The sequence below is a fragment of the Ambystoma mexicanum genome, chromosome 7p (genome assembly GCF_040938575.1).
Source record: "Ambystoma mexicanum isolate Mex_15411 chromosome 7p, UKY_AmexF1_1, whole genome shotgun sequence".
In the NCBI taxonomy this organism is placed as follows: Eukaryota; Metazoa; Chordata; class Amphibia; order Caudata; family Ambystomatidae; genus Ambystoma; species Ambystoma mexicanum.
Window position 1 is genome coordinate 889,529,539 of NC_090939.1, and position 22,839 is coordinate 889,552,377.

The 22,839-nt window shown below is 46.1% G+C and overlaps 1 protein-coding gene across 3 annotated transcripts in view; it reads right to left on the bottom strand.

The window, feature by feature from the left end:
* TMCO3 (transmembrane and coiled-coil domains 3) overlaps nucleotides 1–22,839 on the bottom strand; it is a 1,285,122-nt gene that overhangs the window by 780,114 nt on the left and 482,169 nt on the right. For all 3 annotated transcript variants that reach the window (XR_011283572.1, XM_069637136.1, XM_069637137.1), the window contains exon 6: nucleotides 253–345. Coding sequence is in view for 2 of the 3 variants with exons in the window: in XM_069637136.1 (XP_069493237.1) it covers nucleotides 253–345 (93 nt within the window). In the remaining variant the exon portion in view is untranslated. The remainder of the gene's footprint in view (nucleotides 1–252; nucleotides 346–22,839) is intronic.

Below are 22,839 nucleotides of genomic sequence, written 5' to 3' on the forward strand. Positions count from 1 at the left end.
CATACAAAAATATCAATTATTTTACGCACACATACTAAGGGCAATATAAGAGTTTATTATGTCAAAATAACCCCTAAGTGGCAATAAACCAATGTGGCCTGTAAGAACCACCAAGTGCAGCACTATCTAACAGTTATTTCAGATGTGCATTCATCATTGTGTATTATGATTGCTATTGAAATGAAATCAACAAATATAAATAGGTAGTTATATTAATATAACTGAAAAACAGTCAATATTTATGTGCTGTACCTTTCTCAGTCGTTCAGGGGAAAATTCCAGACCAACAAGGAAAAGAGTGAAGAATACACCAAATTCGCCGAGAGTCTCCACCTGTACAATGGACTGCACAACAGCGAACAGCAAAAAGTAAAATCAATATGATATAAGGTTTGTCATTTTACAAACATGCTCTGAGTGCAACTTTCAATGCATAAAACACTCTTAAACCAAACAGTTTAACACAGCAAAAATAGAAGTTACTTTAGACAAAAAGGTAAGAAGTAGTTACACTCACATGTGTAATAGGACCAATCAGAAGTCTGTTGCTCATGTAAGGCATTGCCGCTTTTAATTATACTTCTCTGGTGTCGGGAAAGGACTCAGCAAAAAAAGATGAATGTGTTGTTACCGTTGCTCATCGTACCCAGTTATCCCAAATTGATAATATTCCATTTGTACCCAAATTAGAGCTAAGTCGGAACCATTCCAAATTGAGACATTAAAAGTGAAAGAGTCACCACTATAATGATGCCTTCTATAAAGAACACATTTGAAACGTTACCAACTTTATACTGTTGGTAATACAAGGCGTCACCTTCATGGTATCCCAAAGCAGACTAAATATTAAGCATTGATTTTTGAGGGTAAGAAATAATATGACGCAATATGCATATTGTAAAACATGGCATTGCACAACCCTTTAACTTCAACTAAAAATGAGACAGAAAAGTGGAGTACAGAAGTTGGGGTAGAAGCGTTAGGGACATTTTAACTGGTTGTACAGTATAAAATTTTATTTTGTTTGGATTTATTTTTGTAGCATTCTCCATGCGCCCAATAGCCATGTTAGGGCTTGCAAGGGAGGATTAGCATAGAGCATTTGCAGTGAATTAAATATCAAAATAGAGAGGCAAGAAGATTTATAGAAAGTTTTTAGCATTGGTGAGCATTCACAGTGACTGTTGATTCACCCCAATGGCTCATGTGGTGACATAGAATGAGGAGTCTGACCAGGATTTCAAGTTGTTGGTTATAAACTTGTATTATGAAACTCAAAAACCTACCTCTCGCGATCTCTAGAGGGGTTTTCCCTACCTCAACCAAACAAACTTGGGTTTGTCAGAAAGTTCACAATGTTCAAAAATAACCATTATCCATTCTTGTACAAACTTCTAAACTATCCCTACCACTGGAACACAAAAGTCCAAAACAAAAAAAACACATCCCAGGAGAATGCCTCCCTTCTCCTGGATCGAATTCTCTATAGCTGGGAAAATGCGTTAGATCTATACTTCAAAGTCATTTCTTATTTAGAATTATTTCACCTTGTTTGCTTCCCTTATAGTACCTTGTGCAGAGATTAAAGGGGTGTGTTACTTCTTGTGTTAAAAAGACAAGGGGAGAAGGGGAAAGCTGACTCTTGGGGTGATCCAGTATTGACACAAAAACTTGTGTGTTGTATGTAGACCTTCTCTGCTTCGAGAAGTGTCTGGGAGGGGGAATGTAGGTTGCCTCAATGCTCACAAAGACACCTTCCAAAGGATGCAAGTCTCTGCTTAACCAGCTACTCCGGTTCCCATTTCCCACAATCACTAAACTGAGGGAAACAAGTTATTTTCCCAACCAAGGAGAATGACTGCCTTCACCTGGGTAGAAGTCTCTTTAAAGTTCAGTTTTTTTTTTTTAAGTTCCAGCAAATATCACAGGACTAGGAGAATAGCTCCCTTCTCTTAGTTTACACACAGTTTTCAACAGGCTTTCCTTGATATTCAAATTTTAGATTCTTCATCAGTCCTTTAAGTTCTCTACACGGATTTCGTATTACCTTCAATTGAACACCGTCCTTCAACTTGCCCCCACTGGGACAAAAGACTCCCCGAGCTACCCTTGATTCTTCAACATTCTATCAATATTCTTCAAAGTGCACCCACCAGAACAAGGAAGAGGCTCTTGAGTCGTTTGACTCTTCAATATCACAGTTTTATGGAACTGGTCAGGGAGTTGCCTCACAAAATGATCTACTCCTCTCGTCTTATTGTTTCACTTTCTCATGTTTTCCCGGCCCCCTTCCGGACTTATTACTGTTCCCATTACCTTCTCTCTGGGAACTCTACACTGGTTTCGCTAGGAGTCGCATGTTCGTTCCCTCTCTTCTTCTGTTCCTTTTCAGCACGCTTGACTTCGTGGTCCGTTCCCACTGGTGGTCTGGGCGCAGGTTTCAAACCAGATGGTTTGCCGGTTACAGGCTGCGCAACCACTACAGTTCCTCATATTTCCCATGCAATCGGCTACGCAGAAGGCTAGTCTTGGCGATTTCGGTGTAGTTCTCGGACCACACAGTCCACCCAACGACAGGTCACGCTACGATCACACACTCAGCTTCAGGGTTGTCTGCTCCCAGCCGTCTGACTAGACACTTGCCTCACGTCCCTCTGTTCCTTCTCGTCACTTCACGCAGCTTCTTCGACACAGACTTCAAACACCCCGTTTCTAACTCGCAGGCTTTTTGGTGGCCTCTTAGCTAGCCAACTTCCGATTCTGGATGTGGCTCTCCTTGTCCTCTTTATTGCTTATCTTAAGACTTCCCCAGCGTAACATCAGTTTGATTGACAACAGTTGGGCGAACATTCTTCATGCTTGACTGTAGCGTTTGTGGGTTCTTCTTCGTCCCAGTACCTATCATAGTGAGACTGTAAAACACATTACAGTAATACATAGTTTAGTACTTTAGAATATGTAACGAGAGGGTTGGGTTTTATAACCTGTGGGGTTGGGAGATGAAGGGACCATGTCCCAGACTCACGTCCTTGTCCCCAGGAGGGGAGACCTTCCCCATTAGATCCTCCTGCACGTTACAACACTTAGGTGGACTATTGGTTAGCAGCCTCACCTCCTTAGCCTTATGGAAAAGGGGGGGCCCCTCTGGGGAGAAGTGACGGCATCTGGAGGATTGTCACATACCTCGGGAGTAATAAGAGGCAGAGGTCTGAAGGTAGCTAGGAATATAATCTGTTTTTATCAATTTGATAAAACAATAAATTAGCACCACTGAAAATAGACTTAAGATAACCAGCTAATATCATTGTCATGTCCTTTGTTGAAAACTGTTCTAATTCAAATGGAAAACCTATAAAAAAAATAGTGACTCAATTACTATAAAAAGTAGGTATGTCCACAATAGTGGTTAAAAGTCATCAATAAATCAGTAAGGGTCTTCAGAACGTGAACCTTAACTTGGAATCTTGAACTCCATGCCCCGACCATGTAGTTACAAAGCTAAAGAAAAAACAGCCTTCTTAACATCTCCGCTTACAATTCTCACCCCATTCTCTGAAAATTGTGTGGTCCAACGGAGAGGCATAGGATCGCTCATGAAGTGGAGATGGAAAACTAGCAAGAGCAAGAAGACAGCAACTCTAATTTGCAAAATGGCTAGCTGGTTACAGGCTTCACTGAGGGATGGGCTAGCTGAGAGTTGTTTGGTCTTGCAAGCTGCCCTGGCCAATATCTGTTGACAATCGCAGAGGTGGCTACAGCATAATAACATTATCATGGAGAGAGACATTAGGATGAATGGGAAATCCCATTCCTCAAGGTACCCCCGGCAAAGCCAGGGCAATACCCAGATGCACTACAGAAATGGTTGGGAGGTTACGGAAAGGGAAATTAGGAGTATAATTCACAAGAGGAGAAAGACAGAATAAATCCGCAGGGGTGAATACTATGCAAGTCAAGAATCCAAAGCTTGCAACCAAAAGGAATGCAGGCTATTTGACAGAAGCTGTGTTTCCAGTTCCTCAGACCACAAGCTGTAAGGTCACAAGTGCCAGGGTCAGATTTTGCATGAAGCAACCCAGGCGGTTCTCTTGGCATCTGATTATAGGAAGGCTGGTAGGTGGCACCCACCAGTCTCAAAACTGAATATAATTAATGATTTTGTCACCATTCTGGTGGCAAGTACCAACTAGGAGCAGAGGTCTTCTTAAGATACTGACGAAGGACGCAGAGGACCAACCTACATCATGTTTCAGATACCAAGCAAGGACACATCCCACATGTTGGACACATACTTCAGAGGATCACTGTTTGAAAATAACTGATTCTTCTCTTGTGCTGCTGAGTCAGACTATGGACATTATCTTTAGATCATTTATGAAAGAGATATTTCTATCATGTTTTATACGATTGAAAATATAAAAGTGGAGAAAAAATAAGAAACATAAATATGAAAGTGGAGAACAACAAAGCCATGTGCTCATCATAGAAAGCAACGAGCTGAAATGTGAGGCACACCCAATACAATATTTGAGATAGTCATAGGACAACAGACCAAATCACATGCAGTGATCACCCAGTAAAACAATGGAAAATCATACAATTTCTGAGGCCGCATAAGTGATAATAATCAGGAATGTGGATCACCTGAAAAGTGGTAGTAATAAGAATGAAAAATCTCTTCATTGTAAAAAAAAAAAAAAAAGACAAAATGGCAAAAATAAGCCAGCTCATAGGGAAAAGAATCTTAATATAAATTACATATTGAAACTGGATACTTTAAAATCCTACTTTGTGGTTGGTGCGATCCTGAATTCTGCCAATATCGATTGAACAACTTTGAATGGACCAGGTAAAATCAATGATTTGACAATCCCAGGAAATGAGCAGGAGCTGCTTTGAGATTTGTTATAAACAATCAAACAGAAACTTAAGCAGATTTGTGTTTTGTTTGCTTATAAATGCATAGAACGTAGAGTGAAATTGCATGAGATTGTGGCAGATTAAACTGTACAAATCCTGCAGCACGAGAAGGTATTCAAAATGAAAAGCAAGAGATTAGACGTCTTAGGATGCTTTCCACCAGTCATTTGCTTTAAGATCGTCCTGCCCAGAGTAGTGAAGCAGTGACTATCAAGACGGCATAGGAAACACAAGCTGTAGTGGCACATGAAGGAACGCATCAATGAAATGACAAGGACCAAGAAGGAGCAGTTACGGAGCGCATGATCAAGATGGAGAGCAAGAAACTTCTTCTCTCTGACCAGCCTGTATCCTAAATATAAATACAATAGTCAAATACAGTTGAAAGTACAGCTTGGAATTTTGGGGGGCCCCTAGTGAACCTCCCGGAATGGACAGAGGTGGATTCAGGCTTTTCATCATTTCCAGCGTGCTGACTGACTGGAATTACATGGAGTCTGGCCTGATTGTAGCCATGCACCTAAAACTACTGGCTAAGGAGGAGGCCCCACTCAAGTCTTATTATGGGATCATTGAGCCTGCCATCAATCCTCCCTGGTGCCGTTATTCTCCATCCCATCCAAGTGAAGGGGAATGTGGGGCTGCTACCACTAGTGCATCTAGCTAGGCACTTGTGTGGGTAGAGAGAGTGATGCATACGCATACCCCAACCTTTTCTCTCTCTTTCCTCTTTCTCTTCTGAAATTCACCACACTCTTTTGGCCTGTCTTTTGGCCATCACATCTTGGATGTCTTCGCACTATCTTACAGTCAATGCTGGGAAAACTGAAGTCTTCTTTTTCCCCCGCTAATTTCCCCCATCCCAGCTTACAATCTCATCCATGGCCCGAAATCTTGGCCTTCACTTGGACTCTTGTCTTTCCTTCTCTCATCACATTTCTCTAACTTCGCGTGCTTGCCGCTTTCACAATATTCGTAAAGCTCATCCATTTCTCACTTTTCAAAGCTTCTAAACTGCAGATTTCCTCTTTGATCTTTTATTGTTACTCTGCCCTTTTTGGGCTTCCTATTTCCCATCTTGACCCTCTCAAATCTGTATTTAACTCTGCTATCCGTCTTCTCTGTCGCCTCCCTTTCCACAATTCTATCTCCTCCTCTCTTACCACTCTTGGCTTGTTATGCTTTCACACTCAACTTACATTTAATTTTCTCTGCCTTGTCTTTAAAGCCTCTATGGTCTTACTCCCGACTATACCTCTGCTCTGTTATCTTTCTATAGCCCTTATCACTCTCTCTGCGCTTCTCAGTTTCTATTGGTGGCACCTCGTCCCTCTTGTGCTCAATCTCGTTTTTTTTGTACTTTCATGCTTGAAGCCCCTCTTCACTGGAACACTCTACCATACTCTCTTCGCTCTATCTGCGTCTCTTCTTTATTTCGTAGGTCACTGAAGCCTCATTTTCTGCAACGTCATTGATGAATAGTTTCAGTATTTTTTGCTTATCCGTTTTTATTGTACTGTTCCTTGTTCTCTGTACAGCACCTTGGCTTAAGGCGCTTTATAAAAACAAAAATAAATACAAATACAACGCGAGTAGAAGTGGTCATATACTGGGACCTAACTAGCAGGGTGTGTGGCGATACTCCTCTACCAATTCAGGAGCTTAGCAGCATGATCCTGTAGGAGAAAACATGCCTCAGTGTCGAAACAGTCATGACTGCACTGAACATCATGACACTATATGAATTCGATTAGGGTCAGTAACACATATCTGGGATTCGATTTTGCATAACTAATAAGCATGAGACATGTGGATGAGACAAACTCAAAACAAGCCTGTGATAAACCACTGCCTGGCACAGCGACCTCCCTACACCCGAGTCGAGCACACCAATCGCCCTACAGGCCCTGGTGAAAATCAACCTTCCTGGATGGAATGGCATGCAACTCATGACCACACCTTTTTTTCATGTAACGTAGAAGCAAGGGTGGCCAACCAAGGAAATATGACATCAAACCATTCATTGAATTGACATTAAAAAACTGACTTTTGCGATAAAATTACCATACAAGACTGGAACCATGCTCAACAGGGAACAGATGTTAATAACCAGAGCATTCATCCACTTCGCCTCAAACTCCTTCTCAGAGAGGGGGGCACTAGAGAGCCCAACTAACATGTCCACGTCTTTGTGAGCTCTGCCACAACATCGCAGACTGCAGCAGGGAGAGGATCATCAGTGGCAGAATCGCCACAGAGTATGAAGAGTGGCTGGAGCAGTGAAGCGCAGCGGAGTAGCCAGTCCACATTGTCGTGAAGGCATCCGTCACTTACTTCCCCAAGGATGCAGCGAAGACAGAGGAGAAGGCGCTTGGACAATGCTGGGAGTCCGATGCTGCAAGCAGCTGGAACCGTGAGGCCAACCGGGGTAATTGACCCCCCCTGACCTGCGGTGGGATATCTGCGTGGCTGAGGGAGCCCGGCTTGGGCCTGTCAGAGGAGGCCCAGGGGGAGTGCTGGAAGGCCTCTAAGACTGCTGTGACTGTCACAGGCTGTATATTGTCGCTTTGGCTTTGTGACTGAGGCTGGAGAGAAGAAGGCCCATCGAGACAGCTGCCCTGAATCGATTGCCCAATGGGGAATGGAGAGTGGACCAGAGGGACCCCGTCAGTGTGGGACAGGGCGAAAGTGCTGGAAGCTTGAGCATGAAGGGCAGGGGTTTTGTTGGTTCCTGGTTGATTTGTCATACAGATGTGGGGCTTGTTCTAGTTTATGCGTGTGGGAGGAAACATGGATTGACTCATGGCTACGTTGATCGTGCTCAGTTGAAATGTCAGAAGGCTGAACAATGTCGTGAAAGGAGAGAATATGAGCTCATATCTCATCAGACATAAGGTGGATGTGGCAGTGTTGCAAAACACCCACCTTGATTCGCAGGGGTGGAGTGCACTGAGGACACGATGAAAGGGCAAGGTGATTGGCACAACCTTCCCATCCCACTCCAGGGGGGGTACTGGTATGGATCAGGCACACCTCGAGGGTGAGTATCACACATGCCATGATAGATAAAGGGAAATATGTGGCAGTGCTGGAGGAATTGCTGGGGCGTCCCATATTTCTCCTTGGGAAATATGCTCCCAATTTGCCCAAGGCAGAGTTCTTCCAGGGGATGCAGGATCTCATAGTGGGATAAAAAATGTCTTGGACTCTCCAGCTTGGGATTTTAACTGTGTTCTAGATTGTACACTGGATGTGGCGAGTGCTATGGTTGGGGCCCAGGGTGCAGCAACTAAAGCACTATTGTGGGTGATTGCTGACTTGTGCCTACGAGATGCACAGCGGTGCACACGGTTATTCCTATTTCTCATCAGTACACAGGTTTTACTCGCACATGGATTATGCCTTGGTGGGAGAGGAAGAGTTCATCAGCGGACTTACTGGATTGAAATCTGTCAGACCATGCACCATTGTTAGTGTGGCTGGCGAGGAAAAATGTTAGGCCGCTTAGTAGCCAATTGGAGATTTGATAATCGAATGCTATTGGATGGCGCCTTTAGGATCTCACTGGGGGGATCCAATACGGCGGTTCTTGGAGGATAGCTGGGGTTCAACAGCGCATAGGTTCACAGAGTGGGAGGCAGGGAGCCTGTATTTCAGCAAGGGTGGGGGTGCGCAGAGTACTATTGGAGGAAGTGAGCGGTCTTGAACTGAAAGTAGCATTGCTGGAGCAAGAAATGGAGAGAGGAGAGATATATACTGAGGCGGTGGCTGATACGAGGAGTGAACTACATGGGCAAGGGAACGGTTGGACATTCACACCTATGCTGGGTATGTTGCTGAGCGGCATTCCAAGGGTGATAAAGCCAGCAAACTACTGCCTTGGTTGGTAAGGAAGGAGGGTGGTCAGTGTAAACGCGAGAGCATGAAGGATCAGGAGCGGACACTGGTCACGGAAAAGGAGGGTATATGTGTGGTGTTTAGGGAGTTTTATGCTTCCTTGTATGCCGAGAGGGAAGGGTTTGATGCACAGCTCGCAGAACAGTGGCTGAAGGAGGCGGCTCTTAGTGGGCTCACAGAGGAACAAAGGTAGCACACGGGAGTGATATTGATATACATGCGGTAGAACGGGCATTCAACAGATTACGCCCGGGTAAAACACCAGGGATAGAGAGGATCACAGTGGAAGTATACTGAGCGTATGAAGAGTTGTTGGAACCCAAGCTCCTGCTGGAAATCTTTCAGGAGGCTAAGGAGTGCAGCAAGTACCCTGACTCAATGCTGGAGGCCCTGGTGCTACTCATTCCTAAAGAGGTCAAGGATGAGACAGAACGTTTTTAGTATCAGCCCTTTGTCAATGATCAACGTGGAGATCAAGGTTATGTGTAAACTACTGGCGGGTCGCCTGACGCCGGTTATGCAGGGTCTGGTGCACTCGGACCAAACTGGTTTGATAACTCGTAGGTCCATCTCGCAAAATCAAAGGCAGCTTCTTCTGATCCTGAATAAGTATAGGAAATAGAAGAAGGTAGCAGTGGGGAACTTGGACTTGTACAAAGCCTTTGACATGGTTGTCTGGTATTTTCAGTGGATGGTGATGAGTAACATGGGACTGGTGGTCCAATATATAGAATGGACGACACTTCTGTATGGGGGATAAACCTAAAGAGTGCAAGTGAATGAGGTGGTTTCGAATCCATGGCAAGCGTGCCGGGGTACGCGTCAAGGTTGCCCATTGTCCCCTCTGATATTTGTGCTGGTTATCGGGTTATCGAGCCATTGGCCAGGGTCTTTAGGAAAAGATATGAAGCTAGGAGCCTGTGGATGGGTGGGGCTAGACACTACATACCCTTATGCGCCAATTTGCTTCTATATGTGAGGGATCAGGTGGCACATTTAGATCAGGTTATGGCAACGGTAGGTGAGTTTGTGAGGATTTCAGGACTGGTTATTAACTCCAATTCTGCCACCTACATATTACCCAAGGATGTGGGCAGTGAGCTGGCGCAGTATGGTATGGAGATTTCAATAGAGGGATTCCGATACCTGGGAATAATGGTAAGCGCTGGCTGGGACTGGTTGTACCAGCAGAATGTGTGTAAAGGGTTGTCCGTGTTTGACAAACAAGCAGAATTTTGAGTTACAAATTTGCGAAGATGATCATGATACCAAAATTGTTGGACGTGTCCCAGGTGATGCCGATGGTCATAGCGGCAGCCTGCTTCTGGGCTCTTCATGGAACACTGTCCAAGTTATTGTGGAAAGGAAGTGTTCCGAGGATTGAGCTGGGAATGTTGCAGCTACCGGCAGGTAAAGTGGGAATAGGGGCATAAGACTTTAGGTCCCATTACTGGGCATCGATGTTGCAGCATATGGTGGATTGGCTTGTCCTCCCGCATGAAGACTGTTTTACTGATGGGATTATTGATTGATTGATTGATTTGTTTATTTATAGAGCGCCTTACATCAAGGCACTGTACAATGGAACAACTCATACAATGAACAATAAACATTGGGAGCAAAAATTACATAATGAATCATTCGACAACAAAACAGTGCAAAAAACAATTAACTGAGGGGGAGGGGAAGTGGAGAGGGAGTGGCATTGGTGAAGGAGAACAGAGAAGGATAGAACAAGTGAAGAATAGAAGGGAGGGAGAATGAAAAGGGGAGTGGGGAGAGAGGAGTTAGAAGAGGGAGAGGAGGGGAGGAAGAGAGAACAGGGGAGGTCTTCAAGGAGGAGAGTGGAGGAGAAGGGATTTAAGGGAAGTGCAAAATGAGGGAAGGGTCGTGGAAGAGCAGATTGAGAGAGGGAGTGAGTTCCAGTGAAGAGGAGCAAGAAGTTGGAAGGAGCTGGAACCGGGAGGAAGCACAAGGGGAAGGAGGTACAGTGAGGAGGAAATGGTCAGCAGAACGAAGAGAGCGAGAGGGGGAGTAAAAGGTGAGAAGGGAGGAGAGATAGAGAGGAGCAAGACCATGTAAGGGTTTGAAAACAAGGCAGAGAAAGCAGAATTTTAACTGTAAGTGGAAAGGTAGCCAGCGCAGATGAGAGAGCAAGGAGGAGATGGAATCACGGGAGGTAAGGAGACAGAGTATGAACAGCAGAGTGGTAAATGGATTTAAGGGGGGTAAGCTGGGATGCAGGAAGTCCAAAGAATAAAGGGGAACAGTAGAATAGTCGGGAAAAGATGAGAGAGGAGATAAGAAGTTTGGTCGCATGGAATGTGAGGGAGGGACGGATTTTGCGAATATTGTATAGGTGGTAACGGCAGGAGCGAGAGGTAAGTGAAATGTGTTGTGAAAAGGAGAGAGAGGAGTCAAATATAACACCTAGATTACGAACATGGGAGGAGATAGGGAGGTTGGAGGGAGGAAAGTGGATGAATGGGGGAGGAGAGGGAGAAGGAAGTGAGTTAGAAGGGAAGAAAAGGACTTAAGTTTTATCAGTATTAAGAGAGAGGAAGCGGGAGGACATCCAGTTCTTGATAGCAGTGAGACAGGAGGAGAGTTTGAGATGGAGGTCAGGTGTGAAGGAGGAGAAAGAGAGAAAGAGTTGAGTATCATCAGCGTAAAAGGGATGGGAGATGTCAAAGGAGGAGATAACAGGGGCCATGAGTGAGGTGTGAAGAGGAAAGGACCAAGTACAGAGCATTGTGGAACACCGTATATTAGAGGGAAGGAAGAAGAGGTCCAAGCCCTCCATGAGACGGTAAAGGAACAAGAAGAGAGATAGGAAGATAGCCATTTCAGAACAGGGCCTTTGAATCCGAAGGAGGAGAGAGTGTGTAGGAGGAGTGGGTGATCAACAGTGTCAAAAGCTGCAGAGATCTCAAGGAGAATAAGGATGGATGATTGCTTGGCATGCCGAGCAGAGAGGAGAGAATTGAGGATAAAAGTGAGAGCGGTTTCGGTGGAGTGTTTAGGTCGGAAGCCAGATTGGAAGGGAGGAAGGAGAGAGGAGGAAGAGACAAAAGAAGAGAGTTGAGAATAAGCGAGACGCTCAAGGAGTTTAGAAAGGAAAGGTAGAAGGGAGATCGGTCTGTAGTTAGAGGTGAGGAGTGGATCAGCAGAGGGTTTCTTTAGGATAGGAATAATCGTTGCATGTTTGAAGGCTGAGGGAAAGGTAGAAGAGGAGAGGCAGGAGTTAAAGAAAGTGGTACGGTATGGGATAAGAAGAGGGTGGATTTTGGGGATCAGAACGGAGGGGAGAGGGTCAGAGGGAGCGGATGTGGGGTGGGCTTTCGAAAGGAGGGAGGAGACATCCGAAGCAGAGACAGATGAGAAGACAGACATAGTGGAAGAGGGGGGAGGAGAAGAGAGGGAGCTAGAGGGGGGGTTAATTTTTTGGCGGAGTGAGATGATTTTGGAGGAAAAGAAGTTAGCAAAGTCAGAGGGAGAAAGCGTGGAGTTGGATGAGGGATCGGGAGGAGGAGGAGAGAGAAGACGGGTAAGAGTTTGAAACATTCGACGAGGATGAGATGCTTGAGACTGGAGAAGGTTAGAGTAGTAAGAGGACTTGGAGGTTGCAAGACAAGAGTTGTAAAGAGCGTGGTAAGAGAAGTAAGAGGTTCGATTAGAAAACGAGGGAGTTTTGAGCCAGAGTCTCTCTAATCGCCTGAGAAGGCGTCGCATAGAGCGGGGATGGGGGGTAAGACAAGGTTGAGAAGGTTTCCGTGTGGGGTGGAAGAGAGAAAGGGGGTAGAGTTGGTTAAGGACAGAGGAGATAGAGGATGAAAGGGAAGAGAGAGCATCATCAGCAGAGAATAATGCAAAGTCTTGGTGATCTGGGAGAGAAGAAGAGCAGGTGTTGAAGAAGAGGGTAGCGTCAAAGTCCCGGAGGTCACAACGTGAGTAGATTGGGGAGAGGGATTAGTGGTAGTAGGTGTAGAGAGAGGGGAAAGGGAGAAAGAGAGTAGAGCATTATCTGAGAGATAAACGGGGAGAGAGGAGACACGGGAGGAGGAGTGGGAGGAGGAAAAGATGAGGTCATGAGTGGAGCCAGAGGAGTGGGTAGAGGGGGAAGGAAGGAGGGAGAGGAGATGGGAATCAAGGATGGAGAGGAGAGGAGAAGACAGATGGATATTAAAGTCGCCAAGTACCACTAAAGGAGAGGCAGGTGGAGAAATAAGTGAGAGGAGGTGATCCAGATCATCAAGGAAAGAGGAGAGAGGACCAGGGGGTCGATAGACGATCAAGAAGGAAATAGGGTAGGGAGAAGAGAAGGACTTGTAGTGGAATAAGAGACCAACGCCGCCACCTCGTCCAGAGGTACGAGGGGTATGGATGAAAGAGGAAGACGAGGTTGTTAAGGAAGCAGGGACAGAGGTGTTGTGAGGTGGAATCCATGTCTCAGTTAGGCAGAAGAAATGAAGATTGCTGCGAAAGAAAAGATCAAGTGTAGCTGCGGTCTTGTTACAGATGTATCTGGCATTCCAGAGAGCAGTGTTTATGAGGGCAGACTGGTTGGCCGTGGGGGGTAGAGAAGGTTAGGGCGATGGGAAAAGGAAGGAGGATGAGTAGGAGAGTGGGGGGGAAATAGTGGAGAGGGCTAGGCATCAGGAGGAGCAAGTAGAATAGGAGGAAGAGGAGGAGATGGTAGGGGGGGACAAGGGGGAGAGAGTGAGGTGAGAAGGAGATAAGGGGGATCGCATACCAAGGACTTAGGTAAAGACAGGTGGGTAGGAGGAGAATAGTAGGAACGGGAATGTAGAGGTTAGAGATCAGCGAGGATGAGGATCGGAGGAATTCAAGTTGGAGGGAGTCAGTGGGAGTCAAAAGAGTAGGAGGGTTCAGGAATTCGAGATTGTGGATGGAGGAGTTCAGAGGTGCTTCAGACAGGACAATGTAGTTGCACCAAGTTATCACCACAGAGGGAGCCAGAAGGATCCAAAAAAGTCAGATGGTGCGGGAACTCAATAGTGTAGATGGAGGGATCAAGTGGTGCTTGATGTAAGACAAGTAGGTGTCCAAAGTTATTTCCGCACCGCCGAAGGTGGTGACAGGGTAGAGCTGAAAGGCGTGGGAACAAACAATGAAGAGGGGGGAGAAGAAGCATACAACTCAAAGTCAGAGCCGGATTATGTCTGAGTCTGTGTCTCAACGGGTACTGTAATTGCATGGGGGACAGGGAAAGGAGCTGGGGTGGCTCCTAGCCCCAGTATTTACCATTATTCGGACCTGGTGGAGGGCTACTAAGATCCTGGGACAGATTCCCATTCATGTTAGAAATTCCCCAGACTTGCAATAGATTGGGGTATGTATTCCAGCGGAAGGGAGTTGCAGCTGGGACGAGGGGGTCTAATCAGTGATATTTACAAAGAAGACAAGACCATTACATTCACAGAATTTAGGGTGGCTCATTCGACGATCCGACTTATCTTCCCGGTCTTTGCCACTTTAATGGCGGAGTTTAGAGTGGCCTGGGATGGATTCCCGGGCCGGCCTCACACTAAGTAAATATGACAATGGCACATGTGGAGGGTCAGAAGGAGGAGACAGACAAGATGTGGCCATCTTGAACAAGCTTTTATTAGAAATGATAGCAAAATGCCTCACTATCCCTAATCTATGGATTTCCCTGCCCAACACAATTAACTAGGTTGCTAATCGTCAGTAATTAAGTCCAAAACAAAGTCTGTCCTCAGTCCAAAATCTTATCTACACTGACCCTACTACTAATACAAAACTAAAGTCCAGGCGAATGACTCCCTTCTCCTGGGACGGCTTCCGCACCCTTACTATAGAAAAGCTGTAGTATTTCATGCTGCACACTCTGCATTCTATGATGAAGTGATCGTGGAATGTAGAGTGTGGAGTATGGAGTATGGAGTATGGAATACAGGAAGAAAGATGCAATAGGAGAGTGCAGTTAAAGGAAGTTGAAGAACTGTGCTGAGGAGCCGGTGGGCTCATCCTTTGAAAAGGATGATGATTCCAAGGATATTAGATTTTTAGAAGAACGGGCCATTGATAAATTCCGGCCTTTTCTTTGGGGCATGAGATCCGTGGTCAGGTCAGATCATAAACCAATGAAAGAAATTCTGATGGCAAAGGCTTTGGATAAAGTGTCCTCAAGAATATGCAAGTGGGTGGCAAGATTGCAAGATTACAGTTGGGAGATAGAATATGTACCCGGAGTGAGGAACAAAGCAGCTGATGGTTTGTCACGTCCAACCAATACTTTTGAAAAGGATGATGATTCCAGTAAGGAAGATCAAGTTTTAAGTGTGAATCAAGAAATTGTGTCAGAGAAGGAATGGGAGGAAGCTATGTTAGCTGATGAAGTGCTTAAGAATGTAAAAGACTGTATCGAACATGGCATTAAAAGTAGTGAGATTAGGAAAAGAACCATGCCAGATGCTATTAAACATGTTTTTCATGAGTTACTAATATATAAAGGCATGATTTTGAGAGGGGATAAAGTATTTCCACCGACCAATGTGAGAAAGAGTATCCTAGAGATTGCACATGAGGGACATCAAGGCATGACTAAAACAAAACAACTCATAAGACAAGACTACTGGTGGCCTGGAATGGATTTGCAGTTCGCGAGATTAATTAGGGATTTTCACATTTGTGAAGATTCTGCCAAAGGCTGCATTGCAAGAGTAGAACCGATGACGGTTATGTCTATTCCTTCTGCACCTTGGGAACGATCAGGGTTGGACATTGTAGGACCTCTAAGCAGTCGAAGAACCTTACACCTTTGCATAGTTCTAATAGACATGTCTCAATGGGTGGAGATTGCATGGGTACAAAATGTCTGTTCCAAGGATACAATTACGTTTTTAGGAGACATTTTCAGGAGAGAGGGCTATCCCACAACAATTGTCACAGATAATGGGGTTCAACTTGTGTAAGAAGAAATGGAAGCGTTTCTAAAGATGAATGGCATAGAGCATAAAACCAGCTCAATATTTCACCAAGCGACTAATGGGATCGTTGAAAGATTCAATAGCGTTATCAAAAATAGCATTAAGTGTGCCATTTCAGAAAATGAGATTGGAGAAAGGAAGCAGAGAATAGTGTCGTGGCACTTAGGTTTCCACCTCATGCCACCACAGGAGTTTCTCCCTTTCAAGTGTTGAAAGGAAGGAAACCCAACACTATAGGTCTGTCCACCCTGGTTAGACCGGGTATGCCAGAGAGGTATTGATTTTAATCTTTTTAAGGAGAATATCATCAGGAAACAAGCCAACAACAAGATTTGTTTTGACATTAGGAAGGCAGCTAAGAAATGTTTGGTAAAGGAAGGTGACTGGGTACGCATAAAGGGAAAGCAATACCTCAAAAATCCAGCAGAGGGGCTACACTGTACTGAAAAATCAACAGGAAGGGATTGTATAAGGTGGATGAACAAGATAAGTGGGGTGTGATGTGTGCCTTGTGTTTTACCCGTTTGATCTATTATCCAAGTTACAAACTATGTGCTTTCAATCATCAGATGTGCAATGTCTAGATACATTCTCTGCAGCTGGCCAATAGTTGCGGGTTGTACAACATATCTAGTGTACAAGCTGGGCTGAATGATCACTGCTGTTCGGGTTGGTCACTACCAGCCTCTCTGTCACCTACAGAAGGAGGGCAAGCCGAGTAGTCTTTCTCATCTACATGGCCGCCTTGGCCCACTTGATCTCTTCCTTCACTTCCAACCTCCAGTGTTATGCGGATGACAATGAGCTCTCCTTTAAGCTACCCTCAGCACCTTCTTCCTCCTTGCTCATTGTCTGTCCTTAATTCAGTCCAGGTGTGCAGCTAACTACCTATGCCTTAATGCCAGTAAGGAACAAGTTACTTACCTCTAACTGTTCTTCAGCATGGGTCTGGCATGGATTCAAATGTTCATGAATATTCCCCGTGGTCAGGCTGGGAATACTCGGTAAAGATAAAAATCAGTTTCAGTTTCATTTCTGAACTGTCTTTCTCCTAACAACCAACCACTGAGCTCTGGGTCATACTGCCCCCCAGCCAATGACTGCCCTCTACCTAAGCCCTTCCTCTGGCATCCATCTTCAGATTTGGAAGCACGTAAAGTGGCAGTAGGACCAAGAGAAGAGCCGCAGAGGGCCAGGCGGGAGGGTTCACATGTGAATGCATGCCAGACCCGTGCTGGAGAACAACAGTTACAGGTACGTAACTTGTTCTTTCCCCAGCATGGGGTCTGGCATGGATTCACATGCTCATGAATAAAGAATACATAGCAGTGCACGAATGCACAACCATGGGAGGCTCAAATAAACACCTTAACTCCTCACCAGGCTCACCTTCAAGCAAACAGGTTGCGCAGCACTGCCTGGCCGACTCTGGACTCCTCCCTGGAATCCTTGTCGATGCAGTAGAAATTCATGAAGGTGTGCGTCGACCTCCACGTAGCAGCCCTGCGGATGTCAAGCAGGTTAACACCAGACAGGAACGCCATAGTTGCAGCGATGGCTCTGGTCGAATGGGCTCTCGGGCGGCCAGGAAACGGTCGGTTTGCCAACCGGTGACAATGGGTGATGCAGCCGGAGAGCCATCTGGAAATGGAAGCCTTGGAGAGGGCCGTCCTATGGTTCACAGGGCCAAAGTTCACAAAAAGTAGTCTTCCGGAAACTCTTCGTGCGGTCCACGTAGAACTTCAGCGTTGTAGCCACATCCAGCCAGTGCAAAGTCCCTTTAGCCGGTGAAGAAGCCGTCGGAAAAAACACAGGCAACACCAAGGGCTCGTTTAGATGAAAGTCCAATGGCACCTTTGGCATGAAGGAGGGGGGACGTCCGCAGCACCACCCTCGTGTTGTGAAAAGTCAAATAAAGTGGCTTACAGAATCTCACCCACTCGTCATGCAGAGGTGATGGCCACGAGGAACGCTGTCTTCCAAGACAAGAACTTTAGTGTAACTGTCTGCATAGGTTCAAATAAAGAGCCCATGAGCCTAGTCAATACCACATTGAGTTCCCACGCCGGGGCTGGAGCCTTCACCGGTGGGAACGAACGCAGACAGTGTGACGATAACGACTACCATCCTTGAGATATGGTGTAGCGAGAGATAGACGCCAGATGAACTTTGATGGAGGCATGAGCCAGTCCTGCTTTGGCCAACAACAGCAAATATGGTAATATCTGCAGAGCTGTGACTTGTAGAGGGTCAATCCTCTGTGCACGGCACCAAACGGCGAACCTCTTTCATTTATGTCCGTAGTATTTTAGAGTAGACGATGCCCTGGCCTTGGCAAGTACCTCCTGTTGTATTATCATTCATTACCAAATATATTGCCAGACTCAGTATCTCTGTGTTTACCCTTTTATTGACAAACTACAACTGACTTGCAAAACCTTTCCCCCACATTCTAGATCCCCCACCAATTTCCATATTCCATATAATCTTATGACGATTACCTCACCTATACCCACAACAACCCCCCTTGCTTATCTAAATTTATACTTACAATTTAGTAAGTTACATTTTTTCAATCAAACGAGTCGGCTTACGGATCGCTCGATGCGACTGCCTTTCTACAGACAATTCTTGTGAAATTGAACCTCCACCACCTTCAGACCCACCAGATCCCAGCGTCACTGGAACAACCTCTACATTCCCATGACCACAAGTTCCACTATATACAGTACCATTGCTGGATCCTCCAATATCACCTTCATCCAAAAAAGGTAAGTCATTATCATCGGGCTCTCCTGGCACTTTCATTTCATAGGCATGTTCATCACAACTATTTTGGAACAGTTTTTTGAAGACTGAGATATTCCTAGTTATCTCACAATTTCCTTCAGCAGTGACCATGGATCCTTTAATTTCTTAGATCTTCAACGGTATTGGCAAATATTTGGAGTCTAATTTCTTACGCTGTCTTAGTTGGACTAGCTCAGAATCTCCCACATCCAGGTGACTCTGTCCAGCCTTCCTCTTGCTATATATCCACTCCTTGACTTTTAGCCTCTTCACTTTATCTCTCTCTCTGACGTCATTGTCCTCTACAGGTGTATACTCATCGAAACATGGAAGTCTCGTTCGAGGCTTATACTTTATCATTAGCTCGGAAGGAGAGTATCCGGTCATTTCATGAGGAGTACTGCGATAACTTCGTAGATTCTGAGAAATAGCCTGGGGCATTGACATGTTATCCATAAGTGCCTTCTGACGAGTTCTCTTTATACTGCTCATACATTTCTCTACCATGCCATTTGCTTGAGGCCACAGTGGCGTTACCCTGCGATGCTTAAAACCCATATGCAATGCAAACTTGCCAAATTCATGACCTTAAAATGGTGGCCCATTATCCGTCTTAACCACATTAGGGACTCCCCCCATTCACTGAATAGTTCATCCAATACCACTGCTACATGATGAAACGCAGATGACATCACATGCTTAATGAGAGGAAACCGCAAGTCCTCATCTAGGACCACCAACAAGTACCCGCCTTCATCCAACGGTCCAAAGAAGTCAACAGCCACGTGATTACACGGGCCGTCAGGAAGGGGCACTATCTGGAAAGGTGCTACCTTGGTAGCCGACGCAGCCACTTGGCAGTCATAACGGTTTCTCAGTGTGTCTTCAACAATTACATCCATACAAGGAAACCACACATGATTCCTCAGTATTTTCTTTGTATTCACAACCCCACGGTGCCCCTCATGCGCCAACATCACAAGGACCTTTCGCAAACTTTTAGGAGCCACAAGTCTGTTCCCTCCAAGAAGCACTGTGTCAAGAATCCTACTCCTGTGCGAGTAGCTGGGGCATACACTGTTGCCAGATTGCCTAAAAGAAACAAATGCCTTTATTTCAGGGCCCTCCTGTGTCCAAAGTGCAGACAAATGACTTGGGACCAGCTCTTCAGGCATAGAAGTCCCCAAACACGTGAAAACGAACAGAAGACTACATTTCCCAGAGCCCCCGCGAGCCTCTGGGAAGCTATGGGACAACTCCCGTCCAATCGCGCATGTGCGCAGAACCCACCTGGATCCCTGCTTGCGCTACAGACTCTCCGACAGAGAAGACGTGTCTCTGCGGGCTCCTGCAGGCTGCTGTCAGCAGGGCCATTCCCCGCCTGCAAACACTGCAGGCCCCGCTGCTTACTTGAGACAAGTGCTTTCACTCGAGTTACTCATTTGTTGGGAACGTGGGCGTGTGGGGAGTTATTGTGCTACTAACCCGTTCCGAATCGGAGCCTTGAAACACTGCGGATTAGGCTCCGGCACCGGCACCATTAACCCTTGGTTGGCAGACTTGCATGCTGGATTCCTATGTTGTAGCGAACCGGGGCACCGGCACCATTAACCCTTGATTCATAGAGTTGTACGCCGCATACAGGCTCTTGCAACACTCGCGCTAGTAGAGTTCGTGAATGTCTGACGGTGTTAAGCACCAAGCTCATTGATGTTTTGTTTCTTGTAGTGGCAGTCCGCCGACTACGCGGCTTCGTTAAAGAACATTGGACAGTGATCGATCCATGGCAGAATCCCGTACTTCTTGAAGCCAAGTGCCTTAACCTTTCAGTGTGGTTTATAATGCTCTCGTGTTAATGTCTTTGGTAGTTTGCCTATGAATCTGAACCAAGAGGAGTTATCTGGGAAATGTGATATGGTATTGCCTAATGCATCCGAGCCTAGAGAAGTATTTGGGTGTTGTAATTGGTAAACACGAGGAAGTGCTAAGGTGAATGAGTCTGGCAGTACCTGAGAGTCCACGGAAATCCCAGGAGGGCTGAATGTATATTTCCCTGAACCACCCCATCCCTATCCACAACCTCTCCCCCTTACCCTCAACCTGGTTTACCTAATTCCCCCTACCTATCCAAACCAGCGGACCCGAACCCTCTTTCCCCGGCGGGTCGCGGATGCCTGAGTTTTGAATATTCCAGGCGCCAAGACCCAAGGGGGAGGCAGGTGTACGTGCTACCTCCGTGCAAGACAACGTTCCTGACACACTCCTTCATCCGTAGCCAACAGCTCACGGCTCATTTTTGCCAATAGTCGAAGACCTTTCATGTCCCCTTCATCCACTCCTTGTTCCATGGCAAGACATCTCCACATCCCAGTTTTAGTAAGCCGAACTGCTGTTTGAATCATGGAATCAGCCTTACTTTTCTCCATAAATATCTCTTTCATGACTGCAGGTGGCAAAGCATTCAGAGACAAATCTGATATATAATCATCTGCCTCTCTTTGCATCTTGGTCTCAAGCTAAACTTCCCGGATGCCGTGACAGATAATCCGCAGGATTGGCCTCATTGCCAGGCTTGTGAATGATCTTATAATCATACTCCTGCAACCGTATGCCCCACCTCTCAATTCAGGGAGGCATCTTAATCCTGGGATTTCCAAACAGAGATAAGAGAGCCTGATGATCTGTAAGAAGAATAAAAGGGCTTCCAATCACAAAATGATACATTTTTTTCACAGGCGCACACAGCAGCCAAGCTTTCCCTTTCAGCTTGAGAATACGCCTGTTCATTTTTGCTCAGAGCCCTGCTAGCGTATGCCACAATGTGCCTTTCATATTCATGTCCTTCTCCCGGATCTCTTTGTGCCAAGATGGCTCCAAGACACACTGGACTAGCATCTACTATGACTTCAGTCTCCCATTCTGGATTGAAATATGCTAGTCGCCTATCACTGACCAACTCCTCTATGATTCTCTCAAAGCTTTTCTCACAATCCTCATTCCACACAAATGTCACCTCCTTACTTGCAAGCTGTCATGGGTTATCCTTTGAGACATATTTGTTTTCTTTCCTCTTCTTTTTCTTCGAGCGCTGTCCATCCTTAATTTTCCTTTTCCTTCATCAGCCACTTCCTCAGGCCGTTTCAACTTTCCCCTTTTTTCCCGTCAATCCTTTCCTCAGGCAGTCAGTCTCATTGGACTTTTCTTCAATCTTGTGGATCACCTTTCTCCTAGTCGCCAAATTGTTGTATTATCATTCATTACCGAATATATTGCCAGACTCAGTATCTCTGTGTTTATCCTTTTATTGTCAAACTACAACTGACTTGCAAAACCTTTCCCCCACATTCTAGATACCCACCCCATTCCATATTCCATATAATCTTATGACTATTACCTCACCTATTCTTACCCCACAACACCTCCTTGCAGTCCGCTGCATGAGCCAGGCCTTTAGGTTCAGCAATCCTGCATCATGGAGCAGAATTCCGCCTCCTTCCCTGGTGAGAAGATCTGCGATCACCAGAAGCTTGGCTGGAGGGGACGCTAACATGCTGAGAAGGTCCAGGTACCAGATCTCCCTCTGCCACGCTGGTGCGACAAGGATCATCCTGCACCAGGACCGTCTGAGTTGATTGATGAGCTGAAGAAACAACGGCACCGGAGGGCAAGCATACAGAAACAGGCCGTCCCAGGGGAATGAGAATGCGTCCCCCATGCTTCCCGGCTGGGGAAACCTGCTGGCGAAACTCCAGCACTTGGTGTTCGTCGCTGTCACAAACAGATCGATCTGGGGATTACCCCATCTGCAGAACAAGAGATTCACTTGTTCCCGCCGAAGTTCCCACTCTTGGCAAGAGCGCAGCTCCCTGCTGAGGATTCGGCGACAGTATTCTTCACTCATGCCAGATGAAATGGAATGAGGCACATCCCCTGGTCAACGGCCCAGTGCCATAGGTCCTGCGCTTCTTTGGAGAGCACCAGGGATCTGGTGCCCCCCCTGCTTCCAGATGTAAAACACTGTGGTGGTATTGTCCTTGAAGACCTGCACCACCTTGCCCTTGAGGGATGGGAGGAAGGACTTGAGGGCCCAAAACACTGCCTGCAGCTCCAGCACGTTGATGTGCAATGTTTTCTCCTCTGGCAACCACAGGCCTCTTGCGTGAAGACTTCCGGTGTGAGCTCCCCATCCTTCCAGGGAGGCATCCGTCGTGACCGTCTCCTGGCGCGGCGGGGTCAGGAAATCTGCTCCTCTGGACAG